The following is a 23,920-nucleotide window of genomic DNA, read 5'->3' as shown; positions in this document are numbered from 1 at the left end:
ACAATATTTCTACATGCCTATATATTTTAATATAACTTGTTATACCGCTTCGTATGTGTGTCTCGTGGTGAAAGTATTTTTTGTATTTTATTTTTTTCAAATAAATCCAAAACATCGATCAGATATACGAATATATAATATTACAACTGGTACGACAAGTACAAGTCATTCGGTAGGCAGACGCCCGATGCGCGGGCACGGCGACATTATTATAACGACACCACCATTCGTAAATTATCCATAAAAATGATTTTGCGCGCGCAGCAAACAATTTTACGAAGACAAATTCACAGTAGTCTCTTACCAAATGTGTATATAAATATATGAAAAATGTATGTTCATCCTTACGTATTTATCTTTTTATAATTATTTTTATTTTATTTTAGTTTGTAGTGTGAAAATTTGGTAAATCTACTTTTTAACTTTATTCTGCGCAAACCCGTTTTTCTAAATAATTTCATTATTATACAACGAGACCGCTTTAAAAATATTTTGAATTAGTATTCAAATATAATATTATATCAATACATTATTATATCAAACATTCTTCTGAAATGTCATTAAAATTGCCTACACTAAACTCCTTAAACAGTATAGTTGTGTGGCGTCCTTTTGGGGACGCGTCGACCGTTCGTGAGTAGTTCAATATTGGCAATTTTCAAAGTGCTTGGTTACGTTTCGATTTCGCAATACATGAATATAGTTGATTACATACAATAATAAATCAACGACGCTTTAAGTACTGGTATTGCACATGCCTAATTTCTGCATATAAATTAGCTACTTTCTTAATAACAACGTGAACGATTCAAATTAAATATTAAACAAAATTATTAACGTATACAATGTATTTATAATATATTGTTAATAAAGCTAACATTCAAATTTGATAGTACTTACAGTAAAACGCACATCATTTATATATATATATATATTAATATTATGTTATTTAATATTTCGAATTGAACGGTTTGAAGCCTTGAACATTTCTTTGACGCCGGGAAAATATATTTTCGTTACGTCTTTCTCCGAGGTAGATTGCACGAACACTCCTTCCGGGAATATCGAGCACCGGCCCACCGGCGACAATATTTTTCCAGCGCTTTTTTCTCTCAAGTCCGACACCGACTGCGCGGACTTGATCCACCAATACACGGGCTGTATGGGAAACGCCCTGGGAAACAAATAGTTCATACAAATTTGGAATAGACTGACGTAGTCGTACGCCTCGTTGTCATCGTCGTCGTTTTCGGAGTTGTCTTCGGAGTCACTGCTACTTGGGCCGCTGTTATAGTAGTTGAAATAGTTTTACTAATGTATATGCGGTGTACATATTGTTCAATTTGATTTTTAATAGACTTCACTTTGGCACTTTCAAAATTTAAACTTTTGATAAAGCCGAGTGTTTATACAGAAATACGAACCAAGTCCCATTGTTTTTGCACAAATACTTGTTAATTTAAAAAAAAATTTCATTTTTAACAACCCTAAATCTTCTAATTGGAAAACCATATTTTTTTCATGAATACTAAACTTTTGAGTAATAAAACTTGGAAAACATAACAATGTTTAGATAGTATATAAATTATAAATATTTACAAAAATATTTATCAACTTGTTAAACTCCTCGTAGAACGTGGAATTCTACTTTAACATGACAATAATAAAATCAAAAATACTGAAAATACATTAGTGTGAAATTATGGGTCTCCCTCCTCTTACTTTAATATATGTAAAATTAAAAATTTCAAATGAGTTTTTTTTCAATAGCTCTTGCTTTGTTTTAGTCAAAACTCAATCAATTTGTATACACTAACTATGAGACTTGATGAATATTTTTGCACAAACTATGCAAATAAGATTTTGGTTTTATCGAAAGTTATGTATTTTGAAAGTGTGATAAGGGGAGCATTGAAGTGGACGTGTTTTGTCACATATAGGACGCGAAATTTCACTGGAAATATTACTGTACCTACATATTCATTTGATTCGGATAATAAATGGTCTGAAGTAGAACCGCGGATAAAGGGATATGTGTGTATTGGACTACAAGCGAAAATGGAGTACACTTACTTTTTTGAAGACTTATTACACATCATTGCTCCAACGACTTTCTTCTTGTGACGTCTATGCTGAACTTTTTTCGGACAGTGTAGGGGAAATCCATTTATTACGGTGCTTTTATGAAGTGCGCTATCACTGAATCCTGACCGCAGTAACGGTTTTAATTCCTTACGATTTACCTTAAAACCAGGATAAGAATTCATTTTGCAATGCTTTAATGCCTCAATAATATATAAATATAGGATATATCATTATAATTGACAAAAACAATAACAAACCAATCAGATGTTTTCGAAACGCTTAAATATTATTTATTATTTTAACCAGAAAATATAAACAAATAATATAGATTCATATAGGTATATTATGTATTTATATATAATTATGTGTATAATAAATATATAGTGCATGTGTTCTCTTATATTAGCTATGCACTAGTATATTTATGATAATAAACGTAAAAAATAAATCGGAGTTTGAATAAGATGTATGCAAATATCATATTGATTTAAGTATTAATAATGTTTATGGTGAACACGACCAATTTATATAAAATAATATTGTTTATTAACTTTTCTTTTAGTATAATTTAGGTACGTTAGATTAAATTCAATTTCAGCATAAACCACGCATACCTATAATATAATAATAAAATATAATTATATATATGACTAATTATAATTAAATAATTATACTAGTATATTATTATATATCATACATTTTTCACATTTTTGTAACTATCTTTTTAGCTAATGTCAACATAAATGGTTTATAATGGTCTAAATATTTTTTAAATTGAATTACCTATGCATAAAACATTATAATATACATTTAATAATGGCGAAATATTTCAAGCCTCTACGATTAATATATTTTTAATTAGAATATAGAAACGGCAACCTATACCTACTGTAAATTGGTAATAAAATATATCGGTTGAATATTTTGAAATATAATTATTTTATTATTATTGGTTATTAACGAAATCTAATGTTTTCATAAGCGATATTTTGTCGTCAGATTTTGTACGCTGTAGGTACATAAAAAAAAAACATTAAAATCGTATTTAGATTGACATCAATTAATTTACGATTAAAATTCTCTGGGAAATAATATTACTAAGAATACTTAAAATAAAGAGCAGACAGTTTCCAAGGTAATATCGTCAGCTCATGATATTTATAAAAAATATTAACTAACTTACTAAAAGTTCATAACGTTTTAAGTTATGTTATATTATGTATATATATAATATACCTACATGTATATTGCAGTATTTTTTGTCTTATTGTGTTACTTATTATTTTAACCTCTACGTTTCACAGTGTTTTACAAAAATAATAACAATTTAACAATTCTTTCATATAATAATTATAATAAAAATTACCAAAAAAGATTTCATAACCACTTTTAATGGTAATTTGTATTTGGTATACAGAGTACAGACATACCTATAATTTATTAATTTATGATTAATTTACTAAAGAATACAGTTTAAAATAAAAATTAATACATTATATACGTATTGTTCTATAAAGATTAAGCTTAAAAGGATTATTTAAGATTAAAAATAAAATCAAACATTGAAATATATTTCTAAATTAAATTTAAAAAATATTTCAAACTTCTATGACATCAATGAACGATGTATAATAAAGTTGTATTTAAAATAAAAATTTAAATTACGTAAGTTTCAACTATTTCGTCTTAGAAATTTTTCGGAAATTAAATTCCCAACATCAAACGTATCTATACTCAATAATGATATAAAAATTAATACACGAGTATTATTCTATTAGTTCCACTATTTACGGGCATAGACAAAGATCACAGAATACAAATTTTGGAACTGTGATCGCTATCTAGCGCACGAAAATGTTGCGTCCTTAATGACACTGACAAAGTCACGGCGCAGAGTAGGTGACTAACGAGGCCGGCCCGTACGTTTGTTTTCGACTCGTCGTTGTCCGTGGCGTGAAATTGCGATCATTAGACAGGTGGTAAGAAATACACTGTAGGCATTCGAATCCCATCGATTTTCTAAACGAATAATTATTATTAGTCAATAAATATATTAGAAATGATTTTGATATATATTTCAATAATTAATGAATACACAACATTCAATATCGCCAAATAACACGCTCAATAATATATTATTATAAATTGATTATACAACAATATTGACCATATATTGGATTGTTTATAGCCATCATATTATCGTAAAAATGTAATATTATTAAATATTTAAACCACGGTACTGGTTAGTGGCCTAATTATTATCAGTGAAGATCTCCCCTCATCCAAAAACATATTTGATAAATTACGATTTCAAAATATGAAACTATAAGAATGTAAATTAAAATAATGTGATCGGGTTTAGTTCTACGAGCACTAATAACGTGTGCGATTATAGCATAGGTCACATGATATCTAAACATAATTTTGCATTAATAAATGTATTGTGTCTGTCATCATGTTTTGGAGTAGTAATAATGCATTAATGCTTTGATTTTTTTACTTCAGCCCATCTTTGAAAAGAAAAATGAATCTAGTTGATACTTTGGGGTGACTTAGTTATATATTTATAGACAATTGAAATTTTCGATTTTTATATACATTTTTTCATCAGAAATGCCGATAAAAAAAATTTGGCAATCCAGAAATTTTTTTTAATTTAATACAAGGTTTATTATAAGTTGTACTTATCATAATAAGAAAAATCCAAAATCGTTAGTCACAATTTTTGTTTATAAGCATTTAAAGTTCAAATGTTTACGTATTATTTCAACATCGCGAAAATTTGCAAGGAATTTTGAAGTTGAAAATTCATAACATTTTTGTGATTTATAATATTTATATACCTAAGGTTAAAAACCCAACACAAGGTTCTCCAAAACTTTTTCTTCAAATAACTGTAAAAATATTCTAGCGTCAATAAAAAAAAATTTTATGAGCGTATGAAATTTAATTTTTTACTAAATCGCGTAAAATAACGATTATTACAATTTAAATATAGGTAATAATATAATATATCTTACTAATTATCCTAGACTGACAAATCATCTCCGTTCAGAATTGTTTTTCGTATACAATGATACCAGTCATTGCATTCAAATTTAACACACCCGTTATAGTGACCTATACTCTCCATATCTATACTATACAGCAGAGCGATACCCTTTTTTAAGTTGAAAAGAGTAAATACTTGTCGTAGAAATACCACAATACGGAGTAAGCAAAGAAATCATAGCTATAATAATTTATTGCCAATATTATATAATTTATTAATATTTTTTTAATTTTTAGATAAAGCATTATGATATGTATATTGACTTAATAGCAACGATTGAATATGATAGCAAAAATGCGATATGACGTTAATTCTAAAAGGTAGGTATTATAGACATCTTGTTAAAAGATCAAGTAATTTGGACAACGTATTATATTATTATGATTTTTTTAGGTATTATAAATATAAAAAGTAGGAAAATCGGTAATCACTCTGCTATAGTGCTATGCAATAGGTATCGAGTGTGGCCTACAGGCAAAATAATCAGGTGATTGGAACAGTAAATTTGCTGCACTTGAAAAATAAAATGTATTTATAATATTATTATATTATATAATTTGAGACAGCGGCAATGTCCTGCTTGTAGGCAGCAAATTGCTTAATCCGCCACTGGTCTGTAAGCTTACGAGTATATTACTAAATATATTTCACGATAAATATATGTAAATTGATTACAAAAAAATTTATTTCACTATTACTAATACACTACTGTAGCAGGTTAAATTAATTTTTGCCGAACGCATTATATTTTAAATTGTCTTTGTGTCCCCACAAATAATATTTTTTAAATTATTATCACAATATGATATAAGTCGTTATTCTTTATATATATATATAACAATTTCATACAATAATGAACTATAAAATGTCTAAAAATATATCTTCAATATATTCAAATAGAAATAATAAAACTTATGAAAAACCTTGTATTAAATATTCAAGGTTTTGATTGAGTGAAAAACTTTTATTGAAATGTACAGAAAAGAAATGAAATAATTCCAAATGTTAATTAGTATAGCTCATTTGGTGAAAATTTAAAGTATCTACAATAATTCATACTTAAATTACTACATAATACAATAAAAGAATATATTGTTTATTATGAAATCGGTTTACGCTTGAATATCCAATTGTGTCAACATTTTAACTTCAATAATAATAAAATAATAATACACTGTGAAGTATAGGACGTAGGTATAACATATATACATAATATTAATTGAATTATGCTGAATATTTTTTATTCATTTCAACAAAAAAAACTGTTTATAAGGAATCTTATTTACACAAAATAACTAAATTTGTTATTCTTCATTTAAGTACCTAATTTCGTTAAAATTAAAATTAAAATAACTAAAAAAACAGTATTTATATATTTTAAACAAAAAATTGGTTGTAATATAGACCAAGAAATGACTAGGAAAAAAGAAATCTTATTGTTTAAAATTTACAATTCTTGTCTATAAAAATTGAATTTTGATACATTTTTAACTATAATACAATTTGTATATTTTCCTGATTTCAACAAAAATATTGTTACAAATTGAATTTCAATTATTATTATAAAAAAAATTGCTATGTTATGCCTATAACGCCTACATATTATTATGTACCTACTACCTACCTATATATCTTTAATATTTTCAATATATTAAAACTTATACGGAACCTTGTATTATACAATTTTTAAACTTAATTAATCATATTATACATAATATATTTTATAATAATTGTTTAAATTTCTACCTTCGCCACAAGCTCGGCTTAAAAAAGGTGCCTAACGATTATTATTAATTATCATACACAAATTCATCTGAAAAACGTGTTTTTTCTGTTTTAATATTATTACAAGCTAATATTAACATTTCAATATTGATACAATATTTAAATTAATAACAATTTGTCTGGGTAAAAACATCCCACTAGGATGAACACTAAACTATTATAAGGAATTAAGAGCTTTAACATTCAAACTAATTTTAAAAAAAAATGCTATCTATATTATGGGCTGTCAGAAGTATAAACATTTGGGATCTATACTTCTATAGTACTATGTATACTATCTAGTATCTAATATAATAATTGACGAACTATGTATATTTGCTATTTCATTTATTTACCCAATAATAAATAATAATAAATGTCGCATCCGGTAATTCCGCATCGTTTGGTCAAACACGGCTGTTGCGGAATTTTCGCATCATATATTTTCCGGGCGGAAAAAATGCATCGTGCGGCCCGAGCCTAATAATATATAATACACGGCATGTCGGCATAATTGAACATAATAATAATAATAATTAACCATTGTGACAATGCGCAGTGGGCCTGCAGTGGTAGTCATGTGGGCGGGTGGAGACACACTAATAATCGCAAATACATGCCATGCACGCGCGCACTATGGAAATTGCCTTCAAATAATTGTCTATACTCAACTCCTTAAAAACGATCGGTATCGAATATTATAATATTAATAGTATATTAAATATTATTAATACTTTAAAATGACGTGATAGAACCGACAAGGCGCATATAACGCGCCTGAAATAGATATTTATTAATACTACTTTTAGTCAAAGATTCCTGCGGACTGTCTAGGTTCGGTTCTATTTGCTATAACTTCACGAATAGTGAATCAAAAAAATGTATATGTAGGTATAACACTAAAGTATGTGCATACAGTTTTTAAAAGTTTATTGTTTATACTTTATAGATATGGATTTATTGTGATATAATTATTTAAGTATTTACTATTACAATTTACAACGGCCACAATAATACTATACTATACTATAATATAAGCAGTTTCTGTTATTCTATTTGTCTATTTTTATTCTATAATATATTATCTTTATTTTTTTTAATAACTTTCTTCCACGCTGTATTTTGTTTTACTCTCCATATCTATCACAAGCAACGCTTACAGGAGATAGATAATAAATCATTAATAATTTTTCATGAATATTATTTTATCCAAATTTTATGATTTTAGTAATAATAATATAATAAAATTATGTTAATTTAAATTAATAAAAATTACATATACGTATAAAACGATATAATTTCCTGGATTTGGTGATTTAAATAAATAATGATTTGTGAAAACGCATGTTAAAAAAATACTGTAACTGTAAGCGATTTTAATATTGTTTTATGGGTATACCTATTAATAACTTATAGGAAATTTTATAGTACGTTTTCTAATTTTTGAACAAAAAAAACCGTATCATATTATATGAATAAACATGCGATGTATTGATTTAAGAAAATTTCGAAAATTTATAATACCGAAATATCGGACCAAAGAAACATTGATATTATTAAATATTAATTACAAATTAAATATGAAAAATTATTTTTATACTCAATAACGAAATTAGTCAGTACTAATAACTTCATTAATAAATTAATATTATGTGACCCACACATAATAAGCGTTTGCACTTTACACTGCTATATAAATTTATACGTATATGTATACGTGTTTATGCTACGTCATTTTTATTATTATTATTATTATTATTATTATGTATAATTAATAGAGTTAAAAATCGATAGTTATAAAATTTATAACCCAGTTCTATACAATCTTACATAATATTGGTTTACTTTTTGTTTTGTTTGAATTATGTAATTTATATTAAAACAATATTGAATACTGAAAGAATAAAAAATAAAAAATAAAATGATGTATATCGTTATTATTATGTATTTTTTATGATTTAAGTCTATAGTTGGTCCTCAGTGAGTGCTTCTGCTATTATCATATTATTAAACTAACTATACGTATATGTTATCCATGTAATATGTGGTTCCAGTATTTTCCATACCTATAAATCATACCAATTACAATAGGCTGTCGTCGTGAGTTTGATATATATTAGGTATAGGTAAGGTATATAAATTTAAATACATTACAGCCTAATAATATGAGGTACCTATATACACATAGACGATAAAATTGCGTAATTCTCTATAACTCAAGCATTAATTTAAAATTTAAAATTTAAATACTAATCTGTAATCGTCCGTATACATAATATAACATATTTTATACTTAAATATATCACGATTCGCGAGTTGAAGTTTTACTCTTACCTATATATATTACACACTTTGAAAATAAATATAGCAAATACCTTTATTATCATAAATTATCATAATAAATATAAATTATAATTGATCTGACAACAAAGTACTTACACTATAAATGTCATTTAGTTTGTCTATCGTAATTGGATTTAAAGGTAATAATATTATCTAGGAATTCTACGGCCTATGTGACAGAGTTTTGGCAAAATATTATTTAGAATCTAAATAATTATTCGGATAAAAATGTATTTGAATAATTTTCAAATATAATGCTTATATAAATTACAAATATATTATAGAATGATTAAAAAAACCATATCTAATTTTAATTCTTTACTTTCTAGTTTCTTCATTAGATAATTCTATATTTGTTTCATTTATAATATTTTTATATTTATTCCTAATAAAATAATATTTACAATCTTGAATTTAAAATACAATGACAAACTATTGTTTTTTAATACGTAGGTAAATGTTTTAAAATTTTAATTACCATAAAATACCAATCATGTGTTAACTATATAAGATAAAATTACTGAAAATTATTTAAATAGCTACCTACCTATGTTTTTGAATTATTCGAATAATTGTTAAATAATCATTTGAATAATTTTTTATTCGAATGACATCCTATGGTTCTTGACATGGTTCTTGGGACCCCTTGATAATATAATATATTCATATATTTAAATTTGGTAGTAGTTAAATATTCCACAAATGAAAAGCCAATAAAAGGTAATACGCGATATTAATATTGTATAATTATATAGTTTTTCATGTAAATAAAATATATTCTATGAAAGGTGGGTTAAATTGCCTTTATTTTATTAGATATAGTTAAAAAAAAATACAATTACAAAAATTATTGTACGTCTCAGTTAGTTATTTTTATATTTTGTAAGTATTTATTTATACTTTTTTGGTTCATAAGTAATTTTTGAATTTACCAAGTCCTAAAAATGGATTTGCATGAAATTATGCAAACTCGCCATAGTTGAAAAAAGATCGATAAGTTAATTGTCTTGGACACCAGGACACAAAATATATATATATATATATAAAAAAAATTTACTACTATTTTTAAATGCATATAGTAAATTTTTATGTTTTCACTGCATATAATATACGTCTTGTACTAATAATTTATACCTAGGCCTAAACCAATTAGGAAATAGGAATCATCAGTCATCAATGATAAAACATGTCCTATTTTCAATAAAAAAAAACGTGAATGAATTTATCAATTGCACAATTAATTTTGATGTTATTTGATAAATTAACTATGGGCAAAATGATAAATTCGTTAGATAACATTGAATTAAGTCCTGTTAAGTCCAATTAATGGTCCTACTTTTATGTGTTTGAACCGATCCAATTTATTATCTTAATATGTCTTTGAATTGAGTTCGAGTATGGCCCGATTATTGCGCCTAAAACCAAAGTTTTTGTTTATCGTCACTCGTCAGTGTGCCAATTGCGCTCGATCCTTATATTTTAGAGTCAGTATACCTGCAATTGCGTTTGTATTCAAATTTACCTACTATCAGATATGGAAATATTGTTGTTCGATCTAATTCCAATCAACATAAACATAAACAATCTACACACTTATTAAAAATGTATATTATACAAAAAAAAAATAGTTGTAAGCGCAATTAGTAAATTTCATAGAGTACGTGTAAATATTTTAACTATTTATATAGCCGGCGACAAAAATAGGTTAGGCAGAATTTAATGTATTTTTTCATTCAGGATATCTCAAATATTTTTATTTTTTGTCGACACTTTTCTGATAATACAGTTAGATACCTACATATATTATATAAAAACTACGGAACAAAGCAACAAAACCATGTAAAAAAAATTTTAGAAAATGAATAATTTTTTACGAGAGCAGATAAATAAATAGTATAAATAAAACAAAATTAGCAGATTTGGCTTTTTGAAAACAGTATCATTCAGATTTTTACCATCAAACACCAATTATTTAAATTTCTATATTATTATATTACTGTACCTAATAATTATTTTTAATAAACTTTTTTTTTATACTTATTATTATTACTAATTACTATCTAAAATAAAAAAAAAAAACTGTGTAATTATGTGCACACATTTTTTGAAAAACTATACTCCACAGTCAACTTCCAAACGTTGTCTCCTGGATAACGTTTATAGGTTGAACTGGTTGAAGGGACTTAACTTGAAGAACCTAACAAATATTGGTAATAAATCCGGTAACTCAAAAGTATTTATGGGACTAAATTCAATATCACTGAATTCATCATATTTTAGTAAAAATATGTATTTCTATATAAACCACAACCCTATATAATTATCATTAATTATATTTTTATAGTCATGTGAAGTTATCGTTTATTTAATTTAAATTATTGTTGATAAAAAAATTTTCTAAGGTCTCTCATACGTTTTTATTAATAGAATAAAACAAAATTAAGTCTAAATGTCAAAAATATTTTTTATGAGAATCTAAAGTATAAATGTTGACAAATGTTATCAAATTTATGAACATTTTTAAAATTATTTTGTAATTAAAATTCCAAAAGTTTTTGAATATTTGTAGTAAAGATTTTGACAATTTAATGCAGGGTCTCTACAAATTTCACTTACAAAAATTTAAAAAACAATTTCCCTTAAAAAAAGTTTGATAAGCGTCTGAAATTTAAATTTTGACAACAATGGATATTTATGCTTAAAATAACAGTTTGATTTTTTTGTTTTAATTCAAAAACGAATAACCATAGATTGCTAGTACTTGCATAAATATTTCCTATTCGTGTTATTATTTTAAAAGTTTATTTTACTGACTCTTTTTAAAATATTTAAGACATTTTTTTTAAATTTGTTTTCTCAAACATTTCATTTGAAATCATACAAAATTACAAACTATTTTTTTAATTAACAATTTGTTAAATGTTCAATTTTTATAGAATAGACTTGAATATTTAAGACAAAGTTCGTCAGGAATAAAAAAAAAATATATATATAAGCACCATTTTTTTATAGACGTTATTAAGTGAAAATTTTGGCGAAATCACTTAAAAATGTTAACAAATTGTAACGATTTTAGTTATTTTGGTGTTCTACGAAAATATGTATTCGTGGTATACTTGAAACTTTTCGTTACCTAGTGTATTTGTTATTCCTTACTACACTTTTAATGGCATTTTCTATAATATTTAATTACGTGCCTATTATAGTAATATACCTATATGACCTATCATAGCCTATAGGTAACCAATTACATCATCTTATAAATTATAATTGACAATAGTTAACAATTGCAATTTTTTTTTGTTTTATGAAACAACATTTTTAACAAAACATATTTTTCATCGATATTAGATATAGGTACAATGTAAAAATATATAATATAAAATAGCCTGAGCTGGAAACCGTCTCCGCTGAGAATCATTTTGTGTATACCTATACAATGATATTATTCAATTCAATTTTAAAATTATTACAGTGACCCTTTAGAGTTTAGCAAAACGATACCTACTTACTTATTTTTGATACATTAGAACCATAGTACTATTTCCAATTTTTTTCCATTTCATCAATGATTTATATATATATATATATATATTTATATATATACCCACGCATTTTAAAACGATGTGAAAAGGTCGAATCATGTGAGCTTTGGCTTAAATATATTCACACGGGGTACTATAATATTATGTTTATGGGTTAAAAATTAAAAGTAATAATAATAATATGGTAATATTTCGTAGCAAAAATACTCTGAAATGTTGCATTAAAACCGTTGAACCTTAGACGCAACAATAAAACTACAATAATTTGATTTTATATAATTATATTCATTATAGATAAATTAATAGAAATATTTTTAATCCAATATAATTTGTATAAATAGAAAAAGCACTTGACCGGCTAAAATATGTTATAATATTACCGTTCATTGTATATATTCTGATCAAGGTGGATATCCACTTTGATTCTGATATATTTCTTATATTACCTCGCAATGCATAGACAGTAAACACAGATAATATAATTTACACATAGACAATAATATATATTATGAGTTTATGACTGTAATATTATTAACAATAAATAATAAATAATAAATAATAAATTGTATTCGTTGTACAATATTTTGCACATCAGGGACTCAGAAGGAGCCATAGCTCTTATATACTCGTCTTTTAATATTATAATATGATATACTGTAGAAGTGTACACTTCCATTGCAATATATATATATACCGCATAAGATTACACGTCATATAATATTTTATTATTATTATTATTATTATTATGATTATTGTTGTTATTGCGGCAGAAACGAGTGGCTTAACAATTCACTTCACTGCTTTCCTCCTGAGTTCCTAGTACCAAATATTACCGTTTTGACGAACAGTTTTGCGTGGGCGATCGATCGACACTTTTTACTTTTTTATTCGAGTGCATTGGCTGTCTGTTATTCTTCTATATGAAATCGCAAACGTCAGTTTTACAGCTCATCGACTTAATATTACAAACTATAACACATACACATTACACAATAACCCTAATATTATATAATATCCTGAATTGAGCTTAGATAATATTACGATGAGTATTGTACTTACACACTATTATTTTATATTCTTTATGAACACATTATCACGTCCAAAAGTCGAATATGTACATAATATTATTATTATTATTATTATTATTATATAATATATTATATCGATTCATAGGTATAGCACAAGCTATCCTTTTTGTATAGACATCATGATAATCTCTAAGACCCGGATGTTTACGTTCTAAAAAGAACACGGGGAAATGCATTATAATGATTGTTGGAAAACACGAAAGAAATGTTTTTAAAATGTAACAAGAATATAAAAAAAGTGGCTTTCGCTGTAATTACTGCGCACTGCTGTACATTAGGTGTTGAGTTGGTCACTATTATTAGGTGCGTTAAATTACTTAAATTTGAATTCAATTCAATGATATAATATCATTATATACAAAAAACAAGCCTTTATCACTAAGTATATTTCAACTCAACAAAGTTGATTTTATCGTAAATAGAAAATTATTATATAAATATTTTGTAAAAGTGTAATGTATCTATAGAGTTATTCGTTTTCGAGTTACACTAAAGAAAAAACAAAATCTAAATTTTCCTTATTTTTTTTTTTTTTTGGTTTTCCTGATCTTCGATTTTTTCTTTTGATATCCCAAAGTACCAACTAGATAAAATTGTCCACCATAAACCACCTTTAATTTTGAAAATCAAAGAATTTCATTGAATACTTATATCGTGTTTACATTGTTTACAGACACATAAAAAAAAATCGTTTTAAAATCAAAGCATTCATCGCTCATTTAATAATCTAAAAGGTGAAAAAATGACTACCACTCTGCTTTATACAATGTATAGGTGGATCACTAGCTGTAATAGATGTATTAAATTTGAATTCAATAATATATCATTGTATACTAAAAAAATTTTCTGAGCAGAGTCGATCTGTCAGCCTATATCACTAAAACCATTTTATGAAATTTTTTTTTTAATTGCTATTAAAGTAATTTGTTTTACCGAGTATATTAGTATTACTGAAGGTTGATTTAATTTTTTCTGAAAACATAGCATTTAGTATAATATATTATGTTTATTATAATATACTATATTGTTTATAATATTATAACTTATAGTACTCAATTATTTACTTAATACTTATAACTCGACGTTCATAACTTAAGTAACTCAAGTTAATTTGTTTTAAAATAATTAGTCCAATTATGCTAATACGTTCATGTAAAACGTTTATTAATCATGTGAAATCTGACAAAATCACTTATATACTGTGTTTAATTAATTGGGTCACGATAATGGTGTTAACCGCTGTTGTAAACTTGAAACAGTTTTGCCGACGTATCAGCTGACATTTTTAAATAAAATATACACTAAAAGACACATAATATCGAATGTTCTTAATATGACATATACCTGCCTAATACTACTATTGTACTTTCAACAAACACCGTATATTACACGTGGCCTATAATACTAGTATAAGTACCGTTTTCGATTTTGTTACGTAATCTCGGAATTGTTGATTTATAAATTATAATATACCTCTATAATGTTATATGTTTAAAAACATGTTTTCGTATTTTGTATATATAGGTCGCGACGTATATTGTGGGGTCGTAGATCAATTCAGTTAAAATATTAAACGTTAGAGTTAGAATGAACTTTATCTCTGTTATGACGGAGGTTTTTTTTTTCAGATGCGTTTCAAACATCCCGTTTAACTTTTGTCTGTGTATAAAAAATTATCACATTTCCAATAACGTATAGTAAATGACGAAACGTACACGTAAAAAAATATTATATATATATATATATATATATATGAACACACACACAATGATAAGATAAAACGTAATCATATGAGCTCTGACAACGCTGCATCATGCTTTAGATATAATAATAATATAATAATGTATATATAATGTACCTATATTATAATATGTATAATATTATAGTGTGTTGTGAATTTATTGTGATTATATATGTGGTTTGCTTTTATATGATTAGGACGATATAATAGCGATCGAAAAAAAGCAACCAAAAACATTATTCTTCTGATGTAAGATATTACGATTTTTAATAAAAGTTTGACGTGTTGAATAAACTAAAATAATAAAACAGCGCTTGACTGTAAGTATGTATTATATTGGTTGCAAGATTTTCGACGGTATTTTGACAAATATTTAACAATAATAGGTACACAGTTCTTGCATATTGCAGGCTTTCGCTAGACGAGCACAATAGTCGAGCGCAGAACCGTTTGTAAAGCTGATATATTTTAATATTAAGTAGTTATTTCAGTTACACTGTTATTTGCTTTGATGATTTATGAATGTTTATATTATTCTGAAAAATCATTTTGAAACATAACAGTAATATGAAATAAAAAAGTTTAGGTAAATATATACTCTGTTGTAAAGTCGTAGACTCGAAGGTGTTGACTGTTGACCTCGTCATTGACTAAATGTCTAAGTCTCGTAATATCTATAATAAATGTGTCGAATTTATATTTATACATCAAAGCTTAAACCAATTAAAAAAATTTTACCAACGTTTAAAGAGAAAAAAAAAAATTTTAAAGATGAATATTTTTCATGTCTGAAAATACCTTAAAATTAGTTAACAAATTTAAAAAAAATAATTTTGTATCGAAAATGATAATCTATGTTATAGTAAACGTTTATTAATATGTTATATAAACAATAACATAATAACAATAAAGTATGATGATAATAAATCCGAAATCGTTATTTCACGAATAATGAATAATATATAAAATGTTGTATTAAAAATGTTCATAAAAAAAAATATGGCATTATTTCAGATTTTTTTTAAATTTTTGTTAAAATAATTTTTAATGAAAAAATGGTTTTAAATTTTATTTTTTTAAATAAGACTTAAACTTTAAGTAATACAATTACATTAATTACAAATGTAATGAAAATGTTCACATTATATCAGGAACAAAATAATCTACAAATTCTATAGAACCGATGATTGAATGAAAATAATAACATATAAAAACAATAGGAACCTACCTATTATGGGTAATAATTTTCATATATTATACTGATACACTCACGACACACAATGCGCGACGCACGAATACGAATGTTAGGACAAAGGATACGCGCGATATTTTAGTTTTTCTTATGCATTTAACCACAATAATATTAACAACAATAACAACTTTATTTTATAATTATTCCAACTGATTAATATAGTGATAATTCAGACACCAGTTTTAATTACTTCAGTCTTCAACTATAGTATTATTAGTAAATATTACTAAATAATATCAATTATCAACTATATAGTCTATATAAGCAGTCTTAGCTTGTTTAACCATTTAATTTTGTTGTACCTTGTACCTATATACATATATAATTTTATTATGCCGACTATATTAAGATATTTACAACTACTAAATTTTTAACCATAACTTCATAGTAAACTTCAGTATATAGTTGTATCAAACCTCATTAAAATATAATTATACCAACTACATTTTCGTCACACAAATTTGTTTGGTAAATATTTTTTTCCTTAATAGGTTTTTACGAATTTTTCAGAAATTGCACTTCAAAAGCATGTGTGTATTGTTAAAATATTATAGTAAGAATAAATTAGGTACCCGCCGTTTTTCCCGAATGAATTTTTTCCCGAATAGTACCTATTTTGCCCGAAAGTCCGAAAACCCGAACACTTTTTCCCGGCGGTTATTGTTCCCGAAATAAAAAATTTAAAAATGTTTTTATTTACTGGCGTATTTTCTATGTATTATATTTTATACTTATATAAAATAATAAGGTATAGTGTTTACGAAAAAGTATGGGTATTTTGCCTTTATCGCAATTTACCGTCGTTACAACGACATATGTATAATATATAATATATACTATTTCTATCTTTGCCACACGAACATTTAATTGATTTGTATTTTACACCTATATCATCACGCGCTATAGTGATACTATTATTATGATTATTATCGCTTGTACATAGGCGTGCGCAGACTTAAATTTCCGGTCGAGCCTGGAAGAATTAGTGCCCCAATACTTACTAACCTAACCTAATTTTTTTTTAACACATTATCATACTATAGGTACATACATTCTAATTGTAATAATTGTAAATTTAAAACTGTATAATATGTATAATGTATATACCTATACAAATATAGAATCAAGTTTTATGTGCGATATGCATACGACATTAATGTGCTATAGGCGTATGTACTTGTATATTTTTTAAGTTGAAAATAAAATTACATATTATATTAATACATACCTAATGCATATTTTTATATCTATCTATACATATTATATAAACTTAGTAGGTAATATATAAATGTGTAATTACTATAATTATGTAATAATTGATAAATGAGTTTTCTTATTTTCCATAGGCGATAGACCATTGTCTATACTATAGAGTGTACTACAGGTACATATTTTGACATGTTTTATAGTCAGATAAATATAAATCAATAAAAACTATGTAGTTACTGCAGTGGTACACAAATATTTTTATTTTATTTCACTAGATATTACGACAAAAATAATTTTCATGATCTCCACGAATATAATAATGATAGTTAAATATAATATACACAAATTTGAAATTTTACTATGCCCCTAAAAAGATTCCGGTCGAGCCGGGGCTCGTCCGGCTCGTCCCATGCGCACGCCTATATACGCTTGTATACACGTAAATCGTTGTAATTGTTGTAATAAATTATGAGGCACATTGTACTTACAAACAAACAGAAAATAGTAAGTATAACCACTGGGTTGTACCACGAGAGGCTTTTAACTTTTAAGGGGGGCATTGGGGCCATGGCCCCCCCATACATCTTACTCTTTATTTTGTCAAATATTTGCATTGATTTAATTATGTATAATTTGTATAATATTAATGTAAAAAATTATTCCTCCCCCCCCAGTCAAAGAATTAAAGCCACCCCTGGGCTGTACATTTAGTTTCGGTTTATTGTAATTATATAAGGAGTGCGTCACCATAATAGTTTAATGTGCGTATAATATTAAATTTGAATTCAATAATCAATGATGATTAAAAGATGGAAAATTTATGTAAAAAAAATATCGGTAAATTTACCAATAAAGTGATAAAAATAGTAAAATTGCTAAATCTTAGAGCCAGCGTTATTTCTATTATTAATAAACACGATTTTTATTTTTATTTTTGTTTACTTGTCAAATTTAGTTCTTTATTATAATAACTATAAAGAACTAAAAATTAGTCTTTATTTATTCATTTTTTTTTTTTTTTTTTGTTAAAATAACAAATAACAATAAAAAAATATATGAATCATAGTAAGTATATCAAATGATATTATCACAGCACTAAAGCAGTAAATTCTTTTTGCAGCTTATACCTACAAGACTACAATTATAATATAAAATATGATTAGTGAATAATTGTATTATTATCAGTTGATAGAAAGACGGAATATATCTATTTACAAATCTGGAAAAGCGTTTTTTATTGCGTTTGACTAGAGGGGTCACATAATATTGAATATTATTTATTATTGCATACGAAAAACGATTTTGAACAAAGACGGTATGTCGGTATGACAGCCCATATTATTATTAAATAATAAGCATATTAGATATTAGTAATAAAGTAGGTTGAATTAATCTTTTCCGAAAACATATTGCAATGTCATTTAGTATATGAAATAATATACCTATAGTCTACGTTAAAAGTATCAAGTATACCCACGAATAATATTTTTGGGCGTCGTTCATAACCGCACACTTGGGATATCTTATAATCCCGCATATTTTCCCCAAATCAAACACCACAATAGTTGGTTCAATACACCACACAGGTTGAATATTGAAATACATCAATAACGTATAAAATAACATTAGTTGTATCGTTTAGTATCGCACACCAGTTAATCATAAATAAGCAAGATCACGAAATCATAAAAATTAAACTTTCGAGATTATACAGAAAAATCAGTTCTATTCCAATATAAAAAAAAATACAATAATAAAAATTCACAATCTGGATTATGGTTAAAACTTTTTTTTGGTTTGCCACATTTGATTCTTAAAGTATGATTATGGGCTATGGCTACTTGTTCAGATGAAAAACAATTATATGATTTTGCTGTTTAATTTTTAACGGTGAATCAAATGTGTGCGGTATTAAACGGTGTAAAATGTGCGGTTATGACGACTGACCGGCGATATTTTTTTAAATTTCAATAAAATAATTAAAACCACTGTTCTTTATTTAAGTATCTAATTTCGTCCACATTTTAACATCTACAAAAAAATTGTGTTTATATATTTTTTGATTTTTTGATTAAAATATGAACTTAAGAGAAACTGTGTTTTAAATTATCAATTCTTAAATATAAAAATTAAACATTTTGACTACAAATTTATTTGAAAATGTTGATAATTTTAGTGCAATTTTTACAAATTATATCAAAACATGAATATCAAATTTACTCGTAAAAAAAAATAATGCATAGGTATAGTATCATTAATTTTTTTTAATAGCTATATAATAACAAATTATAAGAGACTTTGTATTAAATTGCTAAGCTGTTTTACTCGGCAAAAATCTTGTACGCAATTATTGAAAAACCAACTATAACAAAATTGAAAGTTAAACATTTTTAAATGTCTAAATAGCACAAAAAAATTCAAGATATTTATAAAACGATATCATGTTTAGGAAAAAATAATATAGACATTTGGTGAATATTTAAAATACCTATACCGGCTATACCTACGATTATCTAGCTGTTTTGAGTTTTTTTCATATTTAATTTGTTAACCATCCCTATGGTTTGGGGACAAACCATAGCGTTAATAAATCATGTTTGTAATTTTTGTCGATGCAATGTAATTTTGAGTATATATCCACAGTTTTGTACGTATAATTTCTCTGTTATTATATAGAGTGTATGTTACTATATGTTAGTGTTCCGACGTTGTCACGTTGTTTAATTTTTTAACAGCTCTAATTTCGTTCTATATGTTTAATACTTTAATACCTATTTGTTAAGTTAATAATTTTAGAGATATTGTAAAAAAAACTGTAAAAAAGTGAAAATGTTTACCTAAAATCCAATATGGCGGACGCTTGCGGACCTCGGAGGGATGGCGCATTTTTTTTGGTCAATCAGGGCCCCAAGACGTAACTTTTTACCAAGTTTCAAAACTTTAGTATTTTTTGTAAGGCAACGCCTTTTTTGGAGCCCTATTGACTGGACTAATTAGTAACGCCACCTATAGTGCACGAAAACTACATAATATAGTCCAACGTAATGACAATGACCAAATTTACGACGCTGAGTAAGTGATCGTCGCGATCGAGTCATGCGTTTGTTCCATAGAGTAATTATAATTACTGTTGTGGTTTGTTGAGTTTGTTCCCATCGGCCATTTGCAGGTTATCGTAGACGAGACGAGACGGACGAGACGGTGCAATATTATACGAATTATTAACACAGAATAATTATTCTGTGGTGTTATTAACGAACGGTAGATAAGGCGCATTGATTATACGTATAGTAAAATAGTACCATATTACCATAAGTCAATGGCTGCAGGAGGTCCACTTGCAAGGTCAAGGGCACATCCAAGGGAGTGGCTAACGGGCTTTAGCCCCAAACATTTTGATAATTTTATTAGGTATATTGACTTTAAATTATTATATAAAAAAATTATCATCTAACGAAATTGAAACATTATTAGGTATAACATAATATTATATATTTATACCTGTCATTCCGGGCCCCGGGAGAGACCTCTCTTTATATTATTATAAATATTATTAATATTTAAAAATGATTTGAATTTAGCCCCCCCCCCCCAAAAAAAAAAAAATATCCTGACCGCACCCCTGTACCAGATTTTCGAGTTTCATAAATTACAATACAATTTACAAGAAAATTCTTAAAAAAAATTGCAATCAACATGCCAGTTGCTTGTGACATTAAACCAATTACAATCGATATTAAAAAAAAACCTTTAAAAATCTAAATAATTCAAATGGTTACTGTATTATTGTTTAAAAAATGATAATAACTGTGTCTATAACTAACATAAAGACATCGTTTTATACTTTTATTTTTATGTAGCTCTTTTAATATGAACTGTTAATTATTTATTGTTTTGTGTTAAAATTATAATTTTTTTTTAATTTTAAAAATAATAATATATAAGTAGGGTAAGTTAAAGCTGTCTGATCTTAATTTAGAAAAAATATTTAAATTCAGCAGAAAATGTCTCTAGATCGTACGAAACTTTCCGGTTTTAATTTTAATTTAATATTATGATTTAAAAAAATTTATATTTTCAAGTTTTTATTACCACTCCATTAGAATATAAGATTTAATTTTTACCAAGTATTCCGTACGATTTATAGACATTTTCTGTCGAGCTTAGATTTTTGTTCAGAATCAAAATCGGAGATCTTAGACTAACTTTAATTGGTATTCTTGTCGTATGCGGTCTACCTCACGTTTCTGTTTGTCATATGCGGTCTACCGCACACTTGTCGTTTACCATACATGTTTCTATACGTCATATCAGTGGCGTAACTAAAAAATTTGGGCTTCCCCGTAAAAATAAAAAATGGGCCCCAAAAATATTGTTATACCAAATATAACCCTATAACCAAAGGCCCCAAATTACTATGGGCTCCCATGCGTCATATGCGGTCTATAACATAATTTTTATACGTAATTAAATTATGGTATAATTATATTATATTTAATTTAATGACACACAATATGTATTAAAAATAATTTAATAAAACAATACACGTCACGATCTAATCCTAAATTAGGTTAAGTTAGGTACAAATAAAATAGGTATAGAAACATAATTATAAAAACAAATAAAATAGTATAATATGTCAATGTATCAAAAAATAATCAAAAAATACTATAATCTATATATAATCTTCATTTCTATTATTTAAATTAGGTACAATATAACTTTACGTCTCTTAAAAAACATTCAAATATATCATCATTGCTGTTTCTTAGACGCCACCATTGTTCCGCTAAATACAAGGGCAGCAATGATGGTGATGTACCATGCATAGAAATTACATCATTAAGATAAAGCTTAATCGTCATGGCCGTTGAACCGTTGAAAATGATCTTTAGTAAATAACAATTGTGCGGTAGACCGCATACGACAAGAATACCCTTTAATTTTATCAAATCAATAAGTAAGTTGTCGTAAATTTCGTATTGTGACTTTTTATGTTATCGAAATATTGACATGTGCATGCGCGTACGAAAGTGGCAACAGTCGGTGACTCAAGCCGGTACCGCATTGAAATTAAATTTCACTTACATTAACATTTACAACTTACACATAGATCTCGGGCGGCTAAAACGAGATTATGAATTGCCTAAATGTTGTCCCTTAAATAATGATCGTAACGAGGCCCCTTAATATTTAAGACCGACATTCAAATGTACATTTGAGAAACGTACACAGTGTATTTTATATAATTTATATAAAACAAAGGAATGACCTGTACTTAATTAATGATAAAATAAATATTTTAAAAAATGTGCTCACACTACACTATATGGCTACACGTTTTTTTGTATATCAAATGATGCAAATGTTTTCTGTTAATTCTGCTGACAACGTTGGGATAATTTTTTTACAACATTTATAACATCACGAATAGATGTATATTTGGTAATTTCAAGTATTGTATATTTCACTCATAGTTTTTTAATATAGACAATAAGTGCAGATAAATACATTAAATAATATGTAACATTTTTCTGTGGTAAGATTTATAATATGTAAATTAATTAGGTTTCTGAAGTGTAATAGTTATCCAACACTCAACTAATACAAATCAATATATAAACGTTATAATGTATTATTATTTATTGTTGATAATACGTAGTATTAAACAAATGTAATCATTAGGTACCACGTATTTGTTAAATTTTTCTCAAGAGTAAATAAATTATTTGATCATAAAAATGATAAAGAAATTAATAATCATAAATAAGTTTTAATTTATGCCTCAATTGTTTCTACGGGTATATAATATTAAATATTTGAGTATAATTCTACAGGTTT

At 26.1% G+C, this 23,920-nt stretch overlaps 1 protein-coding gene across 1 annotated transcript; it reads right to left on the bottom strand.

Moving 5' to 3' along the window:
- Nucleotides 1-945: 945 nt before the first annotated feature.
- Nucleotides 946-2,267, bottom strand: LOC132924863 (uncharacterized). The gene is made up of 2 exons (XM_060989303.1): nt 2,074-2,267; nt 946-1,285 (listed from the first exon to the last, which is right to left on the bottom strand). Exons 1-2 carry the CDS (start codon nt 2,265-2,267, stop codon nt 946-948), a joined length of 534 nt encoding a protein of 177 aa, XP_060845286.1.
- Between the last annotated feature and the right edge of the window lie 21,653 nt (nt 2,268-23,920).

Source organism: Rhopalosiphum padi, chromosome 3 (assembly GCF_020882245.1).
Source record: "Rhopalosiphum padi isolate XX-2018 chromosome 3, ASM2088224v1, whole genome shotgun sequence".
NCBI lineage: Eukaryota > Metazoa > Arthropoda > Insecta > Hemiptera > Aphididae > Rhopalosiphum > Rhopalosiphum padi.
Note: the sequence above shows the minus strand (reverse complement) of the source record. Positions and strands in the feature narration are given on the sequence as shown.